Source organism: Xyrauchen texanus, chromosome 14 (genome assembly GCF_025860055.1).
Source record: "Xyrauchen texanus isolate HMW12.3.18 chromosome 14, RBS_HiC_50CHRs, whole genome shotgun sequence".
Lineage (NCBI taxonomy): Eukaryota > Metazoa > Chordata > Actinopteri > Cypriniformes > Catostomidae > Xyrauchen > Xyrauchen texanus.
In genome coordinates, this window is record NC_068289.1 from 3,706,790 (window position 1) to 3,734,251 (window position 27,462).

A 27,462-nucleotide genomic window follows, 5' to 3' on the forward strand; every position below is an offset into this window, starting at 1 on the left:
CTGAGCCTCCAGAGCCTCCCTCAGCTCCGCCTCCGGATCCTTCTACGATGTGGTCTCCTGAGCAGTCCACGGCTCCACCTACCTCGGCTCCGCCTCCAGGGCCCCCCTCAGCTCCGCCTCCTGAGCCTCCAGGGCCCCCCTCAGCTCCGCCTCCTGAGCCTCCAGAACCTCCTACAGTTCCACCTCCTGAGCCTCCCTCAGCTCCGCCTCTGGAGCCTTCTACGATGTGGGCTCTTGAGCAGCCCACGGCTCCACCTACTTCGGCTCCGCCCTCTGAGTTCCCCATGGCTGTGGTTCTGAGGCCGCCTCCCAGGCCACCTGATCCAGTCCTCTTGTGGCCCCCTTGGACTGCCTCTCTGCCCCCTGAGCCTCCTTGGACTGCCTCTCTGCCCCCTGAGCCTCCTTGGACTGCCTCTCTGCCCCCTGAGCCTCCTTGGACTGCCTCTCTGCCCCCTGAGCCTCCTTGGACTGCCTGTCTGCCCCCTGTGCCTCCTTGGACTGCCTGTCTGCTCTCTGTGCCCCCCTGGACTGCCTGCCTTGTGCTCCCTTGGTCTGTCTGTTTGCCCCTTGTGCTTCCTTGGTCTGTCTGTTTGCCCCTTGTGCTTCCTTGGTCTGTCTGTTTGCCCCTTGCCCCCCCCCACTCCTTGGACGCTTTTCTGTCTTTTTTCAGTACTCCCTTTTTCTTCTTTCTTTTGAGGAGCGTCTGGAAGCCGCTCATTTGAGGGGGGGCTATGTCACGTTCCCGTTGTCTGCCCTGTGTTCTGTGTCACTAGTCTAGTGTCTAAACTACACTTCCCAGGATCCCCGGCCCTAATCACTGCCAGCCCTGTGTCATTGTGCTCACCTGATTGTAGTTTGTCTTCATCATGTCTCCAGTGTATTTAAACCCTGTTTGTTCTCCATTCCCCTGTCGATCGTTGAATGTTGTTCAAGCCTGGTGTGTGTTCCTTGCCCGAGTTCTTAGTTTGTGTTTGTTGAGTTCTTAGTTTATGTTTGTTTCCCCATCGAGGGTTTTTCCTTTGTGTTTGTTTTGTGTATACATTGTTTGTTTTAATAAAGAAGCCTGCAGTTAGATCCGCATCTCCTCGTCTCCTCGCTGCCTCATTCATAACAACAGCAGTTTTTTCTTTTTGTTTCTATTTATAAATGTCTGTTTGACATTAGTGTGACATTTCTTTTTCTTTTAAAGGTGCTCTTTGATTCAAGTTCCTCCATGGGTGAGGAATGTTTTGATGAAGACTGCAAAATGAAACGAATTGATGCCACCAAACAAATATTTGACAGTTTTGGAAACCGATGCATGGCATACAATCTTGAGCACATTATCTGCCTTGTGAAATTTAACTCCAAAGTAAAAACTCTACATACATTCACAGAAACAGTGGAAACCTTTAAGGTAAGTACATTTTTTCTTTGGAGATTGTTTTAATATTATTTTTCATTATTACAAGACTCTCTGGAATACTTCATTCTGATTGGTCAGTTACGGCATTCACAAAATATTTTGGAATAATGTCAGTCGTCCAGAGCAACATTGTATTGCTGAACATTATCTGAGCAATGTGTTTTCTTTTGTAGTTTTTGGGGGGTTAGTAGCCATGCAATTAGTCTCAAATAAACTTTGCATCAGGTTTGAGTTTTTTTGAGAATTATATTTTATAATATAATTATTGGTTGTCTGTACTTCATCCCTTCTTAGCATTCTGTTATTACTCCACAAACAGTAGTTCCTAGTTCAATATGACATGCACTGAACAGCCACAATATTGAAACCACTGACAGGTGAAGTGAATAACATTTATTATCTCATTACAATGGCACCTGTTAAGTGGTGGTATATATTAGGCAGCAAGTGAACAATCAGTTCTTGAATTTCATGTGTTGGAAGAAGGAAAAATGGGAAAGTGTAAGGATCTGAGTGACTTTGACAAGGGTCAAATTGTGATGGCCAGCCAACTGGGTCAGAGAATCTCCAAATCTGCAGGTCTTCTGGGGTGTTTCCAGTATGCAGTGGTTAGTACCTACAAAAACTGATCCAAGGATGGACAACCGGTGAACCGGCAACAGGGTCATGGGCAACCCAAGGCTCATTGATGCGCGTCGGGAGCGAAGGCTAGCCCATCTGGTCTGATCCCACAAAAGAGCTACTGTAGCACAAACTGTTGAAAAACGTAATGCTGGTCATGATAGAAAGGTGTCAGAACACACAGTGCATTGCAGCATCCTGCAGATGGAGCTACATAGCCGCAGATCGGTCAGAGTACACATAATGACCCCTATCCACTGTCGAAAGCACCCACAATGGGCACGTGAGCAACAGAACTGGTCAATGGAGCAATGGAAGAAGGTGGCTGTGTCTGATGAATCACGTCATGAGGATGGCCAGTGTCTCATTTAACTGGGGAAGAGATGGCAGCAGGATACACCATGGAAAGAAGGCAGGCAGGCAGTTGTAACGTTGGCTGGCAAGCAGGAACAGGTGATGAAGTGTAGAACCCAAGTGCAGTTTATTCCTTATATACGTGGTAAATCCATAAACATGAACCAAAACAAACTTGACTTTACACTAAACACAAACATGCGCATGAACATGAACTTGACTTGACCTAAGCACGCCAGCACAAACAAACATATAAACAATACCGGACCAAGACACAATGGAAACATGAGACTTCAATACATGGACATGGAAAACATAAACCAATGACACGATAGAACCAATAACAGAACCAATGGGAAACAGATACAAATAGCATGAGGAAAACAGGATGATCACATGACTTGACATGGTAACAGTAAATAACATGACATGGAACTACTTTTCAAAATTAAAGACATAAACACAAAACATGAATATGCACACATCTACTTTGACACGTACCAAACTACCTAAAGATTGTTGCAGACCACTTACACTCCTTCAAGGCAATGGAATTCCCTGAAGGCAGCGGCCACTTCAGTAGGATAATGTGCACTGCCAAACTGCAAAACATTTTCAGGAATGGTTTGAGGATAATGACAAAGAGTTCAAGGTGTTGACTTGGCCTCCAAATTCCCCAGATCTCAATCCGATTGAGCATCTATGGGATGTGCTGGACCAACAAGTCCGATCCATGGAGGTCCCACCTCCAACTTACATGACTCAAAGGATCTGCTGCTATCATCTTGGTGCCAAATACCACAGGACACCTTCAGAGGTCTTGTGGAGTCCATGCCTCGACAGGTAAGTGCTGTTTTGGTGGCACGAGTGGGACCTACACGATATTAGGCAAGTGGTTTTAATGTTGTGGCTGATCGATGTATAAAGAACGTTTACCCTGGTGCGCATAGGCTGGACTTTCAAAATTCAACTCTTATGCCAGGTTTATTCAAACATATACAAGGTCAGATGATGTCAGGTAAAGTAGAGTCAGGTGAAATGGGCTAAAATTAGATAATTATCATAGATCCTTAAGACTAAATATAGAATTACTTTAAACTGTTAGAATCTTTCACCTCAAAGAGAAGTATGTCGTTTCTGCCACACTAGTGACATAAATTTTTTGTTTGTTTTCAATAAGCCAACAAATTAAATTATTTTAACATCGGAAAAACATACTGCTTTAAAACATTTTTTTTTAAATCAAAAATGTATTTTAGTTAGTACATGAAAATAATTTATAAATGAATTATAAAAGTTAAAACAACAGAGTGTGCTGAATTCTGCACAGGGCTGGCCCTAACATTTTGGGGGTCCTAAGCAGATTTTCAAAAAGGGGCCCCCTACCTACACCTATCCAAACACACTTAAAATCAATAACTAAGCAAGTTTAAATTGTGTATATAAACAGGTCTATTTATTCAAAAGCATAGCAAGCAAGTTTAAAAATGCATAACTATTAACTGTAGTTTATAAGCACATGTATATCTTTTTGTACTTAAAAAAGAAAGAAAAAGAAAACATATTTTTATAACCAAGCACACATCACAAATTAAGAAATGGCCTATATTTACTGAAATTCTGTGCAAATCAATTAGAAAGAAAAATTTACCAAATTAAAGTGTGGTACAGTAGGTGATATTTACACTTATTGTAAATAGTGGCATATGCTATATGCACCCAAGTGTATGATAAAACAGTATATAATCTAACAACTGAGTTTATGTACTATGTAGTAGAAGTATTGTGACTGAACTTGACTACATCGCTGGCAGTGGGAAGAAACACACCTGTTGTGTCACGTAATGGTTTGCAATTTAAAAACACTGCTGTTTTTAAATGCAAATCTTATTAGGCATGGCCAGCTATATCTGCAGAGGAAAAACTACACTGTACTGTATAAGCAGTCTACACACTTGTGTAATATTCTGAAGATGGTGATATAGATTAAATCCTTAGATTAAATTAAATGTTTTGGAATTTACTTCATATTTGTGCCCTTGTTGTTTAGGTGTATGTTCACAAACTTCGGGCAAATGGAAGAACATTATTGTATGATGCATTAAATCATGGACTTGAAGAACTTAAAAAAGTCAGAGAGCAGTTTCCAGATTGCAGATGCCGCATCATATGCTTGACAGATGGTGAAGATGTTGGGTGTGTTTTCATGTTAAAATATTGATCTTCCTCTATAGCCTTCCTTTTGCTGGTTCAGTCCAGTTTGAATATCACTAAAGTTTATTTCAAATATTAAAGTATGTAAAAATGTAACCCCCAAATATAGATCACAGTCTAATCCAGTTAATGTTGCAACCCAGCTGATGACCTCAAAAATTGTTGTTGATGCCGTGCTTCTTGGTACAGTCAAGAATAATGTGTTGCATGGAATAAGCAATGTTACAGGTATCTTTTTTTCTGCAGTTGGAAACTTTAGGCTTTTAAATGGCTACATCCACTATTATTTTCATAAGATAATTGTTCTATTATCTACAGTATACACTAAATTATTTGTTTCTACTGTAGGTGGTTGCTGTTTTAAACCTGAAACAAGCAAAGCAGCCTTGCAACTCTTCGAGATGGAATCAGTCTTGTCAATGGAAATGAGGAAGAAAAAGAAATGCTTTGATATATCATCTGTTACTAAAATGGTATAGCATATAAGATAACTATTACATTTCATGTATTTAGTTCATGAATACACAGACTTTGCCTTGAAATGTGCTGTGACCCTGAACAACTAAAAATGTTATGCAAAAACTTCCTTTTATATTTCTAAAAGCAAATAGTATATGCATATGTTGTATATAGTATTAGATTTTAAAAAAAATGTTTTATCACCAGTTTTTTTATATTGATATTTTTGACAGGAGGATCTTCAGAACATTTTTGAGACCTATGGCTATGATGTCAAACCAGAGGTGAAACTACCTCCACAGATACACAACAAAGTGACAATGACAGAAAAGTAAGAGCTGACATACTATAGCAAATGTACTACATTAAATCACATGTTACAGTAATAGTTTTCCCACAAAGGAAAATTAATCTCATCATTTACTCATTTTCATGCCATCCCAGAAGTGTATGACTTTCTTTCTTGTGCTGAACACAGACAAAGATTTTAAGAAGAATTTCTCAACTCTGGTTCATACAATGCAAGTTATATTTGCATAGAAATTAATCCATAAGACTCCAGTAGTTAAATCCATATCTTCCAAAGTTATATAATAGGTGTGGGTGAGAAACAGATAAATATTTACATTTTTGCTATAAATGTCCACTTTCACTTTCACATTCTTTTTCTTTTGTTTTTGTCGATTCGCATTCTTTGTGCATCTCACCACCAACTGGACAGGGAGGACAATTTTGAGTAAAAAACGAAGTACATGTTGAGCTGTTTCTCACCCACACCTTTCATATTGCTTCTGAAGATAAGGATTTAACCACTGAAGTCATATGGATTCATTTTATTTGGCCTTTATTTGCTTTTTCGACCTTCATAGTTCTGGCGACCATTCGGTTATATTGTATGGACCTACAGAGCTGAGCTACTCTTCTAAACATCTTTGTTTGTGATCAGCAGAAAAAAAGAAATGCATAAACTTCTGGGATGGCATGAGGATGATGTAAATGATGATCTCAACAGCATGAATAAAAAAAAAAAATTTTTAAAAAAACACACAACACAACACATGACTTTATACTGAGGATCTGTCACGTTCCTGTGCTGTCTGCCCTATGTTCTCTGTTTCACTAATCACGTTTATGTCACGTTTCCTTGTTGTCCGCTCCGCGTTTTCCGTTTCACCCGTCACCGATCCCGTTCCATGTCACGTTTTCCCTGTTGTCCGCCCTGAGTCTCACTGTCCGTGTGTGAAACTGCACTTCCCACAATTCCCGGATCACGCTCCCAGCCCTGATCACTGTGTTATTGTCCGCACCTGTCTGTTATTTTGTCATTACCTTGTCTGTTTATTTAAACCCCGCTTTCTCTCCTTCCCGTTGTCGTTCGTTGATGTTCCATGTCTCCGCTTATGTATTGTTTGACTCTCGCTTCGTGTTCCCTGCCTGTCTGTCGCCCAGTTCATGGTTACCCCGTTATCTGTCCGTCCAAGGTTACCCTGTCGTTCTCCACCCTCCGTTTCCTCTTGTATTTAGGTTGCCTTTTCCCATCGAGGACTTTCTTTTGTTCCTGTGTTTTGTTTATTCTGTTCTTTGTTTCAATAAAGCCCGCATTTGGATCCACACTCCCGTCTGCCTTCTCCTACTTCCACAATTCATAACAGGATCCAAATAAAATAAATAAACAAGTAATAAAATAAGACAAATGATAAACCTGATTGAAATTATGATTTTTTTTTAGAAATATAAATATAAGAATCTTCTAATCCATGCAAAACTACTTGCAGTGCTTTGAAAAAGAAAATCATGGAATCCAAGACAGGGCGCTTTTTGGAGAAGGACAAAAGAATTTTGGAAGAGCTCAAGAATCTTCACTGTGACCCTCACCCTTTCTGCACAGTGCTGCCTTCAGAGACAGATTTCAGTAAGTATGAGGGGATAATGTTTACCCTAAAGGAATTATGTCAAGATGAATACAATTTTCCTTGATATTCTGACAAATAAGAGGTCATTCTTCTATAAAAACACTCTTGAAACTTTATCCCCATTTCAATAAAAGAGTTTAGTGAAAGCAAGCTAAAAATTCACCTCGTTCTCTGTTATCACATCGTTCTCTACTACCACAGCTTTCCCATGTCATTAGGTGGTCCATTAATTCATGACCCTCTATAGTGAAAAAACAATGCCTACTTTACACCATCATATCCTTGGCCCCGCCCACTGGTGCTTTAGTTCACAAATTGAGAGAAAGCAGAACATACAGACAGGCCTAGTGTATAAAATTAGGTTTTTATAAAAATGTTGTCTCGAAACTTCCGGTCTAGCGGTTTCTATATAAAGTAGATATCTGGTGTTGATGTCAGTGTAATTAGCTAGCGAAGTGGATTTACAGAGTTGCCAAAAGTCATCATAAGTATTTAAAAGTGTTCAGGGGATGTCTGATATGAAGCCGAGACAAGGAGTTGAACCGCGTAAACAGAAAAAAAAAAAAAAACACAGATTAAATCAGGATCCAGAGAAAGATTAAATCTGGATTTTGGAAGGGTTGCCACTATATAGTAGTAGCACCAGCGCTGAATGGTGCTGGTTAAAAGCCAATGAATCTGCACTGTCAAGCCTTTGAACCCTTTAACTCATTGTTTCTAAAGTTCATCAAGTGTCTGAAGTGAATGTTAATCATTGAGAAGACACCAGAAAATGTAAGACAAACTTCAAAACTTCATCTAACGCTGGCTGTTGCATTTGGACTGATGCATGAGAAACAAACGAGCATTATTTATTTTTATTAGGAAAATTAGAAAAGGACACAAGTAGTATTTTGTGATTTGAGCAGAGTGAATGGGAAACAATTTGTTGATTCCCGCATTTCGCAACATATTTTCTGGTGGGACATATAAAAATACATAATGTGAAAATATTGTCTATATTTTTAATTCACGAGTGTACTGTAGGATTACTGCCTTGCTAATGTAACTAGTTGAAAATTATTTTGCCAGATATACGTGTACAATTAAAATTCTTCAAAAAATCCCAGACACATATGAACATGTTTAATACTTACTTCATAATTAATCAGCACAGATAAATATGATATTGTAAAGGGGGTTTAGATGGGCAAGGAGGAGGCGAGAACCGGCTTAACAATATAAATAATATTTAATAAAATAAAAAGACACACACAAATACATACAGGTCAGCTGCCCGTAATTCTCTCTCTCTCTCGAACTGTCATCACCAGCTGCCTTTATCCCTCGTGCGCCACATCATTGTGAATGGGGACGGGCGTGCATCATTCGGGCCCCACCTCCTCCGCTCTACAAATATATTTTCTGATGTGTCTAGTACGTGTAACAGCAGTGTGTAAATGCAGTTGACACTCTCATCTCTGAGATTTATACAGATATTGCTTATCCCATGCAAATCAATGGTAAATCTTAGAGACGTCCACGATAGCCTAATACAATTATTTTAGACTACTTAACAGACATACAGTATGTACAATACAATAGCCACTAAGCACAGTGCTGTGCTGTAAGTCAAATGAGGAAAAAAATGGGCATGGCCATTAAGTTTTGTTATTTTTGTGCAAGCATGCGCAAAGTCTTAGCGCAAGTGGGTTTGAGGAAATTGCGTACAGAAAGCGCTATTGGGCTGGTTCGATTGCAAGATAGTTTTGAGATTTTTCTCTGGTATTGCACCTTATTTGTCCAATTACATAGTCCATTCCCTGTGAAGCATCAGCAATATAAACAAGACAGCACAATCATAAGAAGTTGGTAGTGCAATTAGTAACTGCAATTAATTAGAAATATGGATTTATGTTATTTTGTGCATTAACTACGTCCTTGAATATCAGGTATATTTCTGACTGTGACACACACCTTTTATATGCTTGGGAAATGTGGCTCCTTTAATCATTTTCATCTACTGACACACAAATCATGGCTAGTGTGCCATACCTCTGACTGAAGAGAGCGAGATCTCAGCAAGTCTGCATTTGTGACACCCTCGTCCAAAACAAGTTGTATGGAGTCTGCTAGTGTAGAGCCAGCTTTACATGTCTAAAGCCTATGTGCCATTAAATAATACATTTTTTTGCTCCTCAGCCTTTTGGAAGATTCTTATGGAAGGTCCTTCTGATACTCCTTATGAAAATGGAGTCTTTGAGCTGTATTGTGAGTTTGGTCCTGAGTACCCTGTGAAACCACCTCTTGTGAGATTCTTCACCTCTGTATCCTTTTTCTCTGCATTCAATTTGCTGTTCTCACACATGGGAATTCCATGCAATGGAGGAAATAATACATCAAAATGTCTTTCATCATGTCATCACCACTAAATTGTTCAATCAAGCATAACGTGAACTGAAATGATTTGGCTCCTGTATTTATCATTTTATTTTCATAAAAGTTCCTTAACTCTTATAAAGGTTTACCATTGCAATGTGAATAGTGAGGGAAGAATCTGTCACAACATATTTGACCGAAATTACTCAGCCCACATTACCATGAGAGAGATCCTGGATGCCATATTTGGGCTCATGATCGCCCCTGAACCAAGTGATCCTCTGGATAGGTAAACAAAATATATAAAAAACATAATGTTCAACCCCTGACAGGATGATCATGACCCACAAAGCAGAGGGGTCTTGTATCAACCTGAAAAGGGTTAATTTTGCAATAATGACTGTATTACACTGCTACTTAACAAATAAGTATACATGGACATGCATTATTTATTTGAATTGAAATATTTTTTTTTTTTTACTTGCTGCAACACCAGAGCAGATGACTGGATGAGCGCGGTCAGTTAAACAGCGTTGCTAATGACAACCATCATTATTCAGAAATATTTGACTGCTGAATGCAGCTATTGACCAATTACAATCAAGTAGAGAACAGTGTATTTAGGACACTTAAAAAAGCCACACTTAAAAATGTAAGAATGTCATTGCTTTACACAAAAAATATCAAAGTGCCATTTATTATAAAGATAGACATCACAGGCACACTTTTCAAGCAAGAGATTTCACAAAAAGTCAGGTTATAAAACAATAGATAAATTGTTCAAAATAAAGAATGTATTTGGACACTTTCAAGTTTTCAAGCTTAAACATGTCCATAGTTAATGTGTAGAACAACACCTGTGGTTCTCTTTCATCATCTCGTGTTCGAGATCCACCTATGGGAAGGGCATCCGTACAATTGTATCAAGTCTTATGAAGGGTGCCCGCCGTTCTCTCCCAGTTACTAGGAGAACTGTCCCTGAGTGGGACCTCTCCATGGTGCTGGAGGATTTATGTCAGCCGCTTTTTGAGCCCCTGGGAAGCATTTCCCTAAAATTACTGTCTTTCAAGACAGCGTTGCTCCTGGCCTTAGCATCAGCTAAATGTGTCAGTGACCTGCATGCACTCTCTGTTCATTCTTCAAGCACTAAATTATCTCCTAGTGGAGATAAGGTTTTCCTTAAGCCTAACCCGGCCTTTATGCCAAAATGCTTCCCAGCATTCTCGTGTGAGGTAATGGAGCTTTCCGCTTTTCACCCTCCTCCTTTTTCATCTGCGGAGGATCAGAGGCTGAATGGTCTGTGTCCAGTCCGTGCCCTGCGGACTTACTTGGATAGGACCAGTGCTTTTCGGAAGAGTAATCAGCTCTTTATCTCTTGGGCCCCCCCCCCACTCGGGGAATCCCATTTCTAAGCAATGCCTCTCGCATTGGCTTGTGGAAGCTATAATTTTGGCTTATGAATCTAGGGGAGTGCTGCCTCCAGAAGGCATCAGAGCCCACTCCACGAGGGGCATGGCCTCCTCTTGGGCTCTGTTCAGGGGAGTTTCATTGCAGGACATCTGTTCTGCTGCCAGCTGGGCTTCTCCCCATACTTTTGTACGTTACTACAGGCTGGATGTGACCAGGTCATTCTGTCTTGGGGGTGGGTTCTTCATAGCGCCTCCCCTGTTAGTAAGAAAAAGGGGTAATGGGCCGGTTGGCTGTGCACATTCATATCACCAAGCATGCATTAACATTCCTGCCTGGGTGTTGTCTTTACTGTATGCTGCTGGGCTGATTTTTATGTTTGTGCCACTAACATGTTACTTATGCTCTACCTGTACACAGTTCTCACTTGTGTGCTTCAGGATTGCCATGTGTGTGATTATGGGACGTGTCAAGCACCGCCTCCTTGGGACGCCCGTTCCCTTAACTGGCTTGCAGGACCTCACTGTGAGTGTATTGTGCAATCGGGGAGCTGTCCATGTCTCCCATAGGTGGATCTCGAACACGAGATGATGAAAGAGAACTATAGGTTACTCGTGTAACCCCGGTTCTCTGAAACATCGAGTGGAGAGATCCACCAAGCTTGCCCCACTTGCTGCATGAGAAGCAAATATACTTACTGAGGAGCAGCAGCGCGTGCAGGTTGTTATATGCTCTTAGGTAAGGGGGTGGGTCCTTACCGAGCATAGGTCACGCGCTTCTGTCTGTCTAGCCAGACTTGGTGCAATTGGATGCTTCTGCAGAGGTCAGGTACGGATGCCCTTCCATAGGTGGATCTCTCCACTCGATGTTTCAGAGAACCGGGGTTACGTGAGTAACCTATTGTTACTCTGCAAGGACAACTGTGGAACTGAATAGGCCTCTACATCCACTGAAAATCACATGGGGACCAAGTGGTTAAAAGTAATTTCAAATATGGCTGAATTAAGTTCTGGTAGAAAGTCTAGTATTGTTTGTTTGCAGATGCCACTTATATTGATATTTTTATTATTAAGGCAATTTAACAAATGCAATTATAATTATGGCTATCCATCTTTTACCTGAGCAACCACTGGGCAGCACCATGATGATTCTAGTTGCCAGTTTTCTGTTTCTGGTCTCAGATACACTTTAAAAACGATCAAAACGACCCATCCAGATGGAGAGCAACAACCACAAGTTTTTTGCAGTAAAAATGTATTTGTCATCTTGTTGGTTGTCATTACAACTCAAAGTAGTTAATGGCATTAATGTAACTAACCTTAGACCATCGCTTTATTACATCTACACACAGACTATGGTGAGGCACCATACCTCGACTCACCATACCTCGACTAAAGTGCTGATACTGTAAAGTATCAGCACTTTACAGCAAATTTTTTTTGACCATATATACAAATGTAATGCCTTAAATGTTACATTACCACTAAGAATATATGCCGATGTGAGTAATAAATCGTGGAACTCATCCGCGTTCAGGAAAAAGTTGGATGCAGTAAAGTTGCAGATTTGCAGGGTGTGACTTTGAAGAACATTTGATGTAAACATGTTGTGTTTCAACTGCACTACAGGCTAAATGAAGTTGGGTCCATCTATTCATCTGAATCAACATGAGGTAATTCTTTGAGAAAATAATGTATACTAATCCAGTTTTGGTTTACAATTTAAGCATTTTGGCAGAAGAATTCCAGTTGGACAAACACAAATATGAGGAAGAAGCCAGGAAAAGCACAGAACAGAATGCAAATTCCTCAGTGGATGAACTGGAAAAGGTAACTCTGAAATTACAATTCTATGCAGAAACTCCATCACTGAATACATTTGCAAAACAAAGCCATACATACATATGTACAACAGACAGACAGACTGATTGATTCTGGCTGTCTTAACACTAATGTTACGATTCACTGTTGTCTGCACTGTCTTTTGCCTATGTCATGTTCCCCCTGGACTACATTTCCCATAATTCCCTGCCCTCATCACTGCCAGCTGTCCTTGATTGTTTCTCACCTGTGTCTCATTCACCTCATTTGTATTTGTGCATTTAAAGCCCTGTTGTTTGCTCACTTCTTGTTAGTTGTTGTATGTGTTTTGACCTCCTGTATTTGACCCGTTCCCATTGTTTGTGGATGTTTCGTTTGTTTCTGCGTTAACCCCGTTAATCTGTGCTTTGTTTATTTTATTAAACACTTTTTTTTAAGCTGCATTTAGATCCTGTGACCTCCCTCCTTGTAACAGTTATAGTGGATTTTATGTATCTTTGACCTCCTCAAAGGATATAAGGTACCAAGGGGCCGGTTGCACCAGCTATACGTAAGTTACAACTTTGCCTAGTTGTGGCTTAAATGGGCACTAAGTCACAATTACGCACTACTTATTATTTGAGCATTGCACCATTAAATTTTGGTAGGACGTAACCCTACATATTAGCTAAATATTTACGGAAGCCTCTGACCAGGAGTAGGCTAATGGTTGGAATAAAAAAGAAGGCCGATATTTTATGATATCAATGAGCTCATGTTTTGCGTGATAGGCATCAATCATTCTGACATACAGTATGATGTTGACATTCACACTCGTTTAAATTTACGAGAGATAAACATATTTTTAAGCAGCTCTTCAGCATGAAACCGATCTAACAGTGCCATTTTCAGGGTGCGTCGCCTGATGTCAAGTTTCAACACATTCAAAATATATTTAGGACATTAAAATGAATAAATGTCTATTTTTCCAGCCTGTTGTATTATTTATCACCCCTTATTTATTTTAGATAGCCTACAGTTCCTATTGTTATTAACACAAGGCAAATATACTATTTATCAAATCTGCTTTTATGCCTCATATTTTAATGGGGATATAATTTATTACAGCTGACAGTTACAAGAGCAAACAACGTAGATTTTTAATACTTCTGTGTACAAATTTGAAGGCTGTTTATTGGATCAATGCAGGTAAACGTCATATGTGACTACGCAGAACTTTATGGAGAGCTTTACGACCTACTAGTTAAGTCTTGCCTTAAGAACAGCTGGTGCAACCCTACCCAGGACCTCAGGTTGGGAACCAAATAAAAATTCTCCCATGTGGCCATACTTAGAACAACGGGGTTCTGGACTGGTTCCACTAAAGACGCCCTTTGTAGTTTATGTAGAAGCCCATTTTTTAAATTCACAAGATGAGAACTTGATGGGTATTTTTTTTTTAAATCAACCAAAAAATTATTTTATTCATGTTGTTTTTCATTTTGTTTCAGAAATATGTGGGTCCAGAATTAGCCAACAAGGTCATACCTTCTAATCTAATTTGTTCTCTGACAAAAAAATTGTTTGTTGATCCAGTAAAAACTAACAAGGGAATGCTGTATGAACGGCGTGCTATAGAGCGTCATCTACGGAAGTAAGTTACTAAAGTCTATCTTAAATGTGTTTTGGATTACTGTTTTCTTTTTATTAATTTTCAGTGCAACCTTTAGCTTTTTTTCAAAAACATGGTCATTTTTAATAAATGTAAATATAAGTATGATTGCACATAAAACATTTTTTTAAAGCACATTCAGCATAAATGTAATTTTAAATAGCTAATTCAAATAATGAATGTATTTAATAGGAATAACTATATACTGGATAATAAATGAACATCGACAAATTAGAATATTTGATCAAGTAATTTTAGTGAGTTGGGACTTTGTTTCTCATGGAAATATTGTCTTTTATGTGGGATACCTAAAGGCAAACGTCTCTGGTTACATGTGTAACCCTTGTCCCCTGAAAAAAGCGGAACGAGATGTTGCGCTGCTAAGCGCTACGGGGAACAACCCTAGTTGTGACCGAGCTGAATAATGTGTGTAACACGTCAATGAACATTGACTGGAATTTATAGCCTCGGCTGATGTAATCATTAGATGCACCTGTGGCCAGGCTATAAATGGATACGTCACCAGGTGTCGTCAGATACTTCTTTTTGAAGAGCAGTCCTGGGACATCCCAGTGCGGCAAAGAAGCGCAGCATCTCGTTCCGCTTTTTTCAGGGAACAAGCGTTACACATGTAACCCGAGACGTTCCCTTTACAAAAAAGCTTCACTATGATGCTGCTAAGCGCTACGGGGAACGCAATACCCACGCCGCCGCACTTGGGGCTGTCCGGACCCCTACGGTTGTGCAGTGTACTCACAAAAACGCGAGAGGTCCCAGACATGAGCTTGAGATGTCGACTCAAGGGCATAAGAGCCCGGAGTAGCATAAACATCTAAACCATTACATTTTGATGAATGTGTGCGGAGAGGACCAGCCTGCCGCATCACAAACTTGTTTAGGCATGGGCGGAGATGTCGACTCAAGGACATAAGAGCCCGGAGTAGCAAAGCATCTAACCCATAAAGTTTGATGAATGTGTGCAAAGAGAACCCTATCGCAACACAAACTTGTCATAAAAACTGATGAATGTGAGCAGAGAGGACCAGCCTGCCGCATCACAAACTTGTTCAGGCATGAGATGAGATGTCGACTCAAGGGCATAAGAGCCCGGAGTGCAGAACATCCAAACTAAAAAAGTCCAATGAATGTGTGTGGAGAGGACAACCTGCCGCATCACAAACTTGCTGCAGAGGGAGACCTCTAGCCATTTTAGAGGAGGAGAGCCCTCTGTAGAGTGCGCCCTAAAACCTACTGGCGAAGCTTGACCGCGCGCCTCGTAGGCCCGGGCAATAATGAGGATGCCTCTTTGAGGGCACCCCGCCCACCAAGCCGTGGCAAACCGCAGTGGCCACATAGAACCTGGCAGTGGCGAGGCAAGTGGCCGCTGACAGTTCTTTCTACAGAAAATCCAGAACTGAAGCAAACTGGCAGTTAGCTGGTTCTGTAATAAGAACTTTAGTAGAAGGAAACGCATGCAGGCGCATTTGTGCTATGTATGCGTTACTACGATCAACCCTTCCCGGGGGGACTGGGCGACTCGGGGAGAAGTAGAGGAGACATTGCGCTATCAACAGAGGCGAAGAGGTCCTCTTCTGCCCTGTAAAATCTACCCAGATCAGTTCCAAGTGGAGGGAGTCCTAGCACTTGAAATGGTCTCGATAACCTCAAGATAAAACCCTGTGAACCTCATTTGGTACCCTTAGGGGCCAGACATGAAAGGTTTCACAATTCGGGCCAAGGATGAGAAGGTCCTCCCTGTTCGGAATCGCCCAAGGCGAGCCGTCGAGGAGAGGAATTAACTCAGAGAAACATATCCTGTTCGGCCAGCGCAGCGCCATTAATAGGAGGCAAGACCCTTGCTGGTGAACATTGCCAAGACACCCGGGAGCAGAGAAACCGGGGAAAGAAACGCATACAGACGCATTCTGGGTCATGTATGTGTCTTAACATCCAGACCCAAGGGGGCTGGGTGATTTCAGGGAGAAGTAGAGGAGACATTGCGCTATTCATAGAGGCGAAGAGGTTCTCTTCTGCCCTAAGATTTCACCCAAACTTGTTCCAAGTGGAAAAAGCCCGGCATTTAAAAAAAGGTCTCGATAACCTCAGGAGAGAGCCCTGTGTCCCTCAGTTGGTACCCTTAGGGGCCAAACATGAAAGATTCCACAATTCGGGGCAGGGATATCCCATATACGGGCATCCAGGGATATAACTGACCTGAGTGACAGGAGCTTGCCCTGGGCCCTAAGGAGAATCTGACGTGTCAGAAATACAGCTGACAAGAACGTGGGTCTCCTTGATGATTTATGTAAGAGGCTACCGCTGTATTGTCCACCCGCACCAAGACATGGCAGCCTCATGAGGAGGTATTTCAGGGCCATAAATACAGCCATCAACCCGAGACAGTGACTGTAACAACCGAGCTGACGACCCTCCTATCCCCTTAAGCTGGACGACCACTTAAGGCCGCTACCCCGCCCATCAGGGAGGCGTCTGTCGTTAGCAGCCTGCGACAACAAGACGCACCTAGAGTGGGACCCAAGGCTGAAAACCTGGGTCTGAACCACATAGAAAGGGAACGAAGCCTGAGGCGCGTAACCCTTTTTAGCCTAGGGGTTTTGGCCCTTGGAAGAAATCCCCTGGCTTTTGGCCACAACAAAAACGGTCTCATGAGCAGAAGGACCAGAGGGATCACCGTCGACGTGGTCGCCCTGAGACCTGGAAATCGTTGATACTGATAACAGTGCAACCTTGACCTAGCCTGACTTTGCTCAGGGTGATCTGAATGGACTCAATCCTAGCGGGAGACAGTTGTGCCCGCATTGTGATTGAACTCCATACGATGCCCCGATAGACAGTGTTCTGAGTGGGAGAGAGGACGCTTTTCTTGGCGTTGAGCCTCAACCCCAGAGAAACAGATGAGCTAAGACGATGTCCCTGTGCTGAACTGCCAGTTCCTGGAACTGCGCTAGGATCAGCCAGTCGTCTACATAATTCAGAATGCAGATGCCCCGAGTCGCAAGGAGCCAGCTACATCATGCATTGTGAATGTGTGGGTAAAAAGGGCTAGGCCGAGTGAAAGAACCTGACCCTGGAAGACTTCGCCCCCGGAAGCGAACCTCAGGAACTTTCCATGTTGTGGCAGAACTTCTAAATGAAGTATAGAAGTGCGTCATAAGATCGATGGTGACCAGCCAAACGAGTGGTAGGGCTTGAGACACGACCGTCTTGACAGGCATCATCTTGGACTTGAACACCCATGGGCAGTTCAAGCTTTAAGATCTAAGCCAGACGCCACCCCTCACCCTCCATGGGAAACGGGAAGTATTTAGTGTAATAACCTAACTCTCTCTCTGGAAGGGGAACACATACCATGGCCCCTTTAACCAGGAGATTGAGGGTTTTTTTTACATAAAAAAGAAATACGGTTCACGATAGTGAGAACACGTCGTTGAAACACGGAAAAGCGGCGAGTGAATTAAATCCTGACGCCCTTATAAGACCCACAGAAAAGAATATATCTGGCAGAAGTTTCCACGCTGCCAGGATCTCTGAGATGGGTATTATATTTTAACACTTCCTGTTGAGGGGTTGTCGAGTGTTTTGCGTCCTGAATAAAATGCAGGAACAGCGAAAAACACCCAATTTTGACAGAAGCCTCTATAACCCGAAACACCAAGAGGTGGCGGGAATGGAGGGGCTTCGAGGGGGTACCGGGAGGGGTGAAGTGAAGCACGCGCCCCGTCCCGAGGGGAGCTACCCCCTAATCTAGGCACAAGACAGTCAGGGTTTTCTCTTACTAGAAATTATAGTCCTGAGGTCTTGCTTCGGGGGCTGGCGAGGGCGGCGAGACTGTCCCCAGTCCCTGGGAGGAGGAGCACGACTCGCCACGCTTTGCTTTTGAGCCTCCCTTCAGACAGGACCGAGGCGGGTCTGAGGCTTGCTCGTCAAGCGCAGAACCCACACTCAGGTCGTCCAGGAGGTCAGCCTGGTACGCCTGTAAAACAGCATAGTGTGCAGAGCAGCACCAGCCTGACCTGCTGCTTGATAAGCCCTTCCCACTAAAGTGGAGGTTGTCCTACAAGGATTTGAGGGGAGAGAGGGCTTCTTAAGTGACGATGCCGAGCCCAGTGAGAGAGAGCCCGCAAGCGTCTCTTCGACCGGCGGCATCACTGAATACCCCCGTGCCTCAGCACCCACGATAGTTGAATATAATGACGTCGAGGGTATGTGAACACGGGAAGAAAATGTGTATATATATATATATATATTTTTTTTTTTAGGGGTTCCTCCATGAGAGAAAAAGCTCTTCATGGAGGTTATCAAAGAAAGGAAGGGACTCATGAGGCGTTCCCTTTCTTAGACTGGAAGATAAAATCTATCCCCTAATTTGTAGGGTTTGGGGTCTCTTTTTCGCGTGGACAGTCCAATCTGGCAACCGCACGAGTAACAACATCGAGCAAGTCCTCCGTAGATTTTTTATCGCGAATGGAAAGCTCGGAGGCGGGAAGAGAATCGCGATCCTCCTCATGATCCGAAGAAGCGTCAGAAAGCGCTTCGAGATCATGTGAAGGACCAGCTGGGTTTGGGGAGAGAGCGAGAGAAAGGGATCAACCCGTCTCTTGCTCCTCAGCCAAATCCATGCAAGAGCCCCATGAACGATCTTTTCTTTTTTTTTTTTTCGTGAGTGCTGACTCCCGGAAGCAACGAGGCGAGCGCAAAGCACTTTGCCTGTTAAAGCAAATCGCAGTGCTCGCACCCGCCCTGCTGCAACGCGAGAGCAGCGTGCTCTTACCCCCAAACAAACAGAGCAAAAACTGATGTGTGTCCTCTTCAGCTATAGAGCGAGAAGAGGGGAACACGCACTGTTTGCTGCTTTCAGTCATTCTCCCTCTCTTTTTAAAAAAATAAAAATAAAAAATAAAATATATATATATATAATATTTTCTAAACAGAAGAGAAAAGAGAACAACGTTCACTGCACACTGCCTAACTGATTGTAACTCCTAACAAAGGAAAGAAAGTTTTGACAGGGTTTGTAAAACACACAGAATCGCTCTGAAAAAAGAGTTTCTGACGACACCTGGTGACGTATCCATTTATAGCCCTGCCGCAGGTGCATCTAATGATTACATCAGCCGAGGCTATAAATTCCAGTCAATGTTCATTGACGTGTTACACACATTATTCAGCTTGGTCACAACTAGGGTTGTTCCCCGTAGCGCTTAGCAGCGCAGCATCATAGTGAAGCTTTTTGTAAAGGGAACATGACCAGATTTTTCACCTTGCAATCAGAAACCATGAAAATAACAGATTTTATGCAGGAAAATGATAGCTTGTCCATAATTCATCAAGGTCCAGGTTTTAAAGCTATTTAACTTTTTTCATTCAAGTCTCGTGTGTGTGTGTGTGTATTAATAGTTATATGTTGCTTGTGGTAATATGATTTCAGGCATGGAACTAAAGATCCACAGACAAATGCATTGCTACGAAGAACAGACTTAAAGCCAGACAGGGATATGAAAAAGTGTGTAGAGGGATTTCGCAGATCACAGATTCAGGAAACCACTGATTAAAAAAGGATGACTAGATTGTATTCAGATTTATTAAATTATGAGTTGCTCAAGCCATCAGAAGCTTTCATATTATTTATTTTTTGTTTTTAAATACTTCGTGTTTTCGGGCTAAAAGGGAAGCTTTAATTGTTTATTATAGATGATGTCAGTTATCCAAAATGTTGTCAGTTGTATGATTTACTCTGTTAGTCAATCAACATGAATTATTGTTGATAACATATATACTGTATGTAGTAACAAATTAAATATGAAATAAGTAATGCTAAAACATGTTGATTTTAATTGTTGTATATCAATTGAATTTAGTATCCTGCTTTTGGTGATTTAATTTTGCAAATATTGATCAAATAATGACAATGTCTATTTTTCTATTTTCTGTGTTTCTTCCCGTTCATATCCATGAGAGGATGCCAAATGTTTTTTTTATACCTTGAAGACTTGGTGAAGAGGGTAAAAAGCCAAAACAAATCTTTATCTTTTTAATGTTTTTTAAAACTTTTGTACATTCATATTTAGAAATTATATTTGACATTTTTTGTTATCATATATAAGTGCAAAAAAATTGGGAATTTGTTGAGGGAGAAAAACAATAAAAGTATTAATCAGCCTACTTTCAGTCTAAAACTGCTCCTTTATTTGTTGCTGTGAACCGCTAATTCAAGTTCCCCTTCTGTCGCTCTCTCCACGTTGTGTCGGAGAAGCGACACTAGGGGTCTCTCTTCAGCCACCGAATATACTTCTGATCTATGAAAAAAAGCCAATGAGAAGTTGGCAGTCAGTATTTGCATAGCCCGCCCCCGGACATACGGGTATAAAGGCGAGGCAAATACTAGAGTTCATTCAGAAATTTTCTTCGGAGCCAATGGTCGTGTATGCAGTCTGCTGCGAGTTACACACACACCAAGCTTTCCGTGTATTCCTCTGATGACCTGCATGCTGTTGGATTTGACGGCGCATAACAGCGGCTTTCTCCTATCCTGTGCACGGCTGTGCATTTTTGCCCCTGGGCCCTTCGACAGCGCAGATAAAAAAAAGAGTGATTTTATTTAAAAGAGTAATTTCCTCTAAAAGAGCAAACACAGCGAGCGTTGAACGTCCTTTTCAGGACGCGTCTTTATAAAGATGCCGTTCCGCCGCTGTGTAGTTCCTGGATGCGGTAGAGTGCTCTCCTTTTCAGATGGCCACAGGCGTTGTCTCGTGTGTCTGGGTAGCGATCACACCGAGGCTGCGTTTGTGGATGTTTCATGTTCTCACTGCGAGAACATGACCATGACAACGTTGCGGTCATGACTTGTTCTCACTCCGAGTTGTTCTCACTGCGAGAACATGACCATGACAACGTTACGGTCAACTTGTTCTCAACCGAGAACAAGCCACTCCAACCCTGGACAGACCTCTGTTTTCTACGGGCAGGAGTGCCCTTGCAGCAGGTGTCCCGACGCGTCCTGGTCACTACTGACGCCTCCAAATCGGGTTGAGGCGCCGTTTGCAACGGGCACGCAGCTGCGGGCCTTTGGAGAGGGCCTCTCCCACTCAGAACACTGTCAATTGCCTAGAGTTGTTGACTGTTTTCTTTGCCCTGCGACAGTTCCTCCCGTTAATTCGAGACAAACATGTCCTAATCAGGTCAGACAGCACCACTGCGGTAGCGTACATAAATCGCCAAGGCGGCGTACGCTCCCGCCACATGTCACGACTCGCCCGTCGTCTCCTCCTTTGGAGCCAGCAGCAACTCAGGTCGCTGCGTGCCACTCACATCCCCGGCAAACTCAATGTGGTAGCGGACGCGCTGTCACGACAACGCTTGCCCAGTGGAGAGTGGAGGCTTCACCCCCAGTCGGTCCAGCTGATTTGGGAACGATTCGGCAAGGCCCAGGTAGACCTGCTTGCCTCCCGAGAGACCTCCCACTGCCCGCTCTGGTATGGCCGAACAGAGGCTCCCCTCGGGGCAGACGCGCTGGCACACAGCTGGACCACGGGGCTGCGCAAGTACGCATTTCCCCCAGTGAGCCTTCTTGCACAGGTGCTGTGCAAGGTCAGGGAGGACGAGGAGCAAGTCACACTAGTGACTCCATACTGGCCCACCCGGGCCTGGTTCTCGGACCTCGTACCCCTCGCTACAGCCCCTCCCTGGCGAACTCCCCTGAGGAAGGACCTTCTTTCTCAGGGGCAGGGCACGCTCTGGCATCCGCATCCAGACCTCTGGAAACTCCACATCTGGTCCCTGGATGGGACGCGGAAGATCTAGCTGGCCTACCACCTACTGTCGTAGACACGATCAACCAAGACAGAGCCCCTTCAACCAGGCCGCTCTACGCCCTGAAGTGGCACTTGTTCGCAAATTGGTGTTCTTCCCGGGCTGAAGACCCACAGAGGTGCGCAGTTAGGTCAGTGCTCCTATTCCTGCAGGAGAGGTTGGAGGGGAGGCTGTCCCCATCCACCTTGAAGGTGTATGTTGCTGCTATCGCGGCCCACCACGACGCAGTAGACAGCAAGTCCCTTGGTAAGCACGACTTAATCAACAGGTTCCTAAGAGGCGCCCGGAGGTTAAATCCCTCCCGGCCAAGCCTGTTCCCCCTCCTGGGACCTCTCGGTAGTCCTTGCGGGCCTCCAGAGACCTCCCTTTGAGCCACTAGAATCAGTTGGACTCAAGAGAGAGGGCCCTAAGACTGCCCTGCTGATCACTCTCGCTTCCATCAAGAGGGTCGGGGACCTGCAAGCGTTCTCTGTCAGCGACACTTTCCTGGAGTTCGGTCCGGCAGACACTCATGTGATCCTAAGACCGCGACAGGGCTATGTGCCCAAGGTTCCTACCACGCCCTTCAGAGACCAGGTAGTGAACCTGCAAGCGCTGTCCCGGGAGGAGGCAGACCCAGCCCCGTCGTTGCTGTGTCCGGTACGTGTTTTGCGTACCTATCTGGACCGCACGCAGAGCTTTAGACACTCTAAGCAGCTCTTTGTATGCTTTGGGGGACAGCGGAAAGGAAACACTGTCTCCAAACAGAGGCTTTCCCACTGGGTAGTAGATGCCATTTCATTGGCTTATCACACTCAGGCTGTGCCCCCCCCCTTTGCGGGTCCGAGCTCACTCGACAAGGAGTGTTGCATCCTCGTGGGCACTGGCCAGGGGTACCTCCCTGGCAGACATTTGTAGAACAGCGGGTTGGGCGACACCCAACACCTTTACGAGATACTATAATCTCAGGGTTGAGTCAGTTTCATCCCGTGTTTTCTCAGGTCCGAGCCAGTAGGACTCGGTAACACGCTGATGGGCTGGCCGGGTGAATCGCTTGCATATAGCGCCCTTTCCCACGCTTGAGGTAAAACTGTGCGTCTTTTTTCCTTTTTTCCACTCAACTCGAATCCCTGGTCGATTCCTCCCTAGCCCTCATGGGTCCGCAGTTTGGAGGAGGAACTTGGCGACCCAATCCACTGCGGGTACTCAAATCTACCCTGTACTGGAATAGGTGCTCCACAGGGTGAGGACTCCTACGCGGACTCCCCCTGTGTGTATTTTCCACGATACGGTCCCCTTACGAGCGAACCCGTGTTTTCCTTGGGTAAGTTTCGGCTGCCCACTGGTGTCCATGTGCAGCAACTCCCCCCTCGCTGAGGCTGGATCTACCACCGCGCCACTTCCACGTGTCGCCTCAAAACACATGTGATGTATTCACCACCTTACCTCCCCAGCTGGGTAGGGGTGGTCTCCGCAGGGTCTTTTCCCCCTGAAAGAATAGGAATTTGGGTAAGACCCCCGTCCCTCAGTGCCTGTAAGGGCCCCGGCTGTCTATTGCTCTATGCGAGAAACATAGAGAGAAAAGAGGCCCAGCCAGGCTTGGCCCGTTCCCAGGTTGGCAAGCGTCGCCTTGTACCCCTGTCAGGGTAACCAAAAGGATTCCGACGACTTTTGTGGGGCATTGGGGAAGGGTACGTGTAGTATGATACAGCTGGTCGTCTGGCACGTAAAAAACACCTGCCCGCTCCTGTGTCAGACCACGTACACGGCTCAGCGCATGGCGTAATTTAAAATGGACCCCTAGTGTCGCTTCTCCGACACAACGTGCAGAGAGTGACAGAAGGGGAACGTCTAGGTTACGGATGTAACCTCCGTTCCCCGATCGAGGGAACGGCCGGACCATTTCCGGCTCCTCAGAAAAATCCTGAATGAACTCTAGTATTTGCCTCGCCTTTATACCCGTATGTCCGGGAGCAGGCTATGCAAATACTGACTGCCAACTTCTCATTGGCTTTTTTTCATAGATCAGAGGTATATTCGGTGGCTCAAGAGAGACCCCTAGTGTCGCTTCTCCGACACAACGTCTCGTTCCCTCCATCGGGGAACGGAGGTTACATCCGTAACCTAGACGTTTCACATTAAAGCCGGCATGAGCCAAAAAATTGCGAGGCATTGTGACTTATTTCTGAGTGAAATGGCTTATTTTATTTTTTATTGCCAGGATATAAAGAAATACATAAAAAGGGCAAATGTTTAGATTAAACAATGTGAATTAGAAGAGAAAAAAGACAAAAAGGCACCAAGTATAAAAGCACAGGATATTATTTCAATACTTAACTAAATAATTTAAAGAGGTAGCACAATTTTACAGTCTTAAGATATTTGGTGTTCTTTAAAGGTGAAATGGTTTTTTGGAAAAGAGACCAAAATTGCATGTTGAACGTAATAAAAACTCTGTAGTTACTTTAGTGTGGCCGAAGCTCAATACCTTATTCGGAAATTAATAACAAATTCATCCATATAATAAAAAAAAATATTCAGAAGACTGATCATCCAACGAGCACAGATATTAAGCGATATTTTAAATAAACATACTCAAAATTACAATGCAATGATGAGTCTGTGAAGCCAGTATTACTGCAGTGTAAACCTTCTGATGAATCAGTTCATCGGATGGCTGTGGTTTTGACTCCATTTCAGTCTCCGTTAATTGTGTCAGAAATCTAATCCTGCCAAGAGTAACATTAACTAAGATACCATACACATTTTCCACTTATTAACCTGTGTTAACACACTAACTACGACTGTTTAAAAATTCAATTTAAAACCATAAACTGAGCGTAATGTTGAATTCCTCACCAGAGAATTGATGATTTTATAGTGCTGGTCTCTTAAAGCTGACCACATTTATATCCACATCACCAATTAAGCTAATTGCATGGAGTTTAAACGCTCCATAGAGGTTTAAATACTTGTAGATCTATTCAGAATATAACTGCACACTGTGAATTGCAGAAAAAACAAAACATGCACATTTTCCCCTGCTTTTTCTCTTCTAGAAATGTATAGTGGCTCACTCTTACAATTTATTCCACTGCATTTACGTTCTGGTATAAATTGATGTTGCTTTCAACTATTCGTAGGCTTAATTAATTGTGAAATACCACTTGCTCGGTTGGGAAGGAGGAAGTGGGAGCCGGGTGAACATCCAAATGTAAGGCATTTATTCACACTTTTCAGCTCTACAAATAAACACCAGCATTGCTTTTATATATTAGGCTTTATAAGTCTCCTCTCCTTAAGTACTCCCATGCGTCTCTCTGGAATCCGAGACAGGTGTGGAGCACAGGTGGAATTCATTCTCCACTCATCTCACCCTACCCAGCGTTGCTTGACCCCACCCCGATAACCACATCATTTATTTCTCATTTCTTTTAATGTCAGTATTTGTATTTAATTGCATTTAACAATTGATTGACGCCTCATGCCTCCAAAATATAATTGTTATTCTTGAACACTGCACATAAACTGACATAAACCAAAATTCTGTTTCAGCAAAAGCCAAAAAAATACCAGGAGAAACCAATGCTATAAACACATTCCACAGTTAATGCAGCCTCCATATCCATCTTCTGGTGAGAAAGAAAATTAAGAATAATATAAATAATATAATTATATTATACAAATTAATAATAATAATAATAATAATAATAATTAAATAGGCCTTTCTGAGGGATATTTTATATACAGGAACTATAAATGTGAGAGAGTTACATTTTAAAACTACTTCTAAGACATTTCCGATTTAAGCCACGCCCACATACGGTTCTATCCGAATACAGAGACAGATGATGGCTTTGCTGCACACCCCTAATAGTTACAAAAAAGACCTTCTGAATTAAGTAGTTGGGAAACGGTCAAAAAAAAAAAACATTTCTCAAACCAAATGTACAAAAATAAAGACTTCTATAAAATGTTTTGGTTGCTCCAAATAAAATACAGGTGAGGGGAGAAATTGTGTTTAAACAGTAATGACCATGCAAGTAATACTTGTTTGTAGAATTTGGGTAATTTGTAAGGGATTTTAGCCAGTTTTAGTTACAGCTAAAAAATAAAAAAAGGGCAGATCACCAAACATGGAAAAGTAGTAGTTGGGGATACAATTCCAGATTTTACACATGAACTGCCTGTTCCAAATGATCTTGGAATTGTTATTCAAAGATGAAAAATCAAGAAAACAAAATTCAACCCACCATATTCATTATTACGGACTTCTTGACATAGTGAGTTTTGTTTTTCCATGTAAAACTAAAGAGGATCTTATCGATTAATATAGATGTTGCATTGTTGACGTGCAGAGAAAGAGCAACATAAGTAAACCTTGAAATGCACTTTTTTCCTTTTTGGGTTTTTCAGAATCAGCAGAAAGGTCTCTTTAGTGTCCTAAGTTTTTATAACATGTGATCTTATTTGCCTACCGTCTGTAAGCTGTTAGTGTCTGAACAACCGTTCACAGGTGCATGTTCATTAATTGTTTATGGTTCATTGAACAAGAATGGAAAACATTGTTTAAACCCTTTAAAATAAAGATCTGTAAAGTTATTTGGATTTGAAAAAAAAAAAAAAATTTTTAAAAAGTGAAGTTTCTTTTTTGCTGAGTTTATAAGAGCAAACACTTTGTAGTCATTATTAAGCAAAGAGACAGGACGCCAATTGTCAATTAAAGTAAATCTTTCTTGGGTTTTGAAATAAGAGTAATTAAACCTCGAGTCAAGGAGGGTGAAAGAGCTTCACTCTGTATGCTTTCTTCAAAAACCTTAACTAAAAAAGGAGATAGTTCTTTATAAAGCAATTTGTTGAATTTTGCACTAAGCCCATCAGTTCCTAAAAATTAGTTCCGAGTACTATAATTGAGGTAATTACATCTTGTGAAGTAATTTCTTTTTTCCTATCACTAAGTGAAATATACAGGATGCCTTTTCTGAGTAATTACATAGAGGTTACTATAGAAATTAGCACAAAAGCATGCCATTTCTTGAGGGTTGTGACGGTCCCGTCAATGTTCAGATTTTCAATAAATTATGTTTATTATCGGCTCTTTTATGGTCTAAAAACATATGCTGAATTACATTCTCCTCTCCTACACAAGTGTACATGTCATCTAATTTAGATTGCAAATCAGCGTTTTCCCACTTATTATCTTCAGAAAGTAGCTCAGGGGCCTTAAAGAGAGAAAGTTGCCAGTATTGCTCTTTTAATAAGGAAATATAATTTTTGGCCTCTCCAAACTGGAGAAGGGAGTTGTTCAGTTTCCAGTAAGAAGGAAATGAACTAAGGCATGCAGAAAGACAAACCTAATGAGAAATAGCTCCTTGATATGTAAGAAGTGTGTGGCATGAATATCGACTGAGCTGCAGCTATCTACTATAGGTTTTAAGACATAAGCCAATA

At 42.5% G+C, this 27,462-nt stretch overlaps 1 protein-coding gene across 1 annotated transcript in view; it reads left to right on the forward strand.

The window, feature by feature from the left end:
• Nucleotides 1-20,378, forward strand: part of LOC127654531 (uncharacterized) — a 37,000-nt gene extending 16,622 nt beyond the window's left edge. Inside the window, exons 15-25 of the mRNA XM_052141727.1 lie at nt 1,190-1,396; nt 4,431-4,576; nt 4,704-4,822; nt 4,943-5,067; nt 5,287-5,384; nt 6,829-6,965; nt 9,148-9,272; nt 9,468-9,613; nt 12,458-12,560; nt 14,042-14,184; nt 19,652-20,378. Coding sequence (XP_051997687.1) covers nt 1,190-1,396; nt 4,431-4,576; nt 4,704-4,822; nt 4,943-5,067; nt 5,287-5,384; nt 6,829-6,965; nt 9,148-9,272; nt 9,468-9,613; nt 12,458-12,560; nt 14,042-14,184; nt 19,652-19,775 — 1,473 coding nt within the window. The 3' untranslated portion in view covers nt 19,776-20,378. The remainder of the gene's footprint in view (nt 1-1,189; nt 1,397-4,430; nt 4,577-4,703; nt 4,823-4,942; nt 5,068-5,286; nt 5,385-6,828; nt 6,966-9,147; nt 9,273-9,467; nt 9,614-12,457; nt 12,561-14,041; nt 14,185-19,651) is intronic.
• Nucleotides 20,379-27,462: the final 7,084 nt, after the last annotated feature.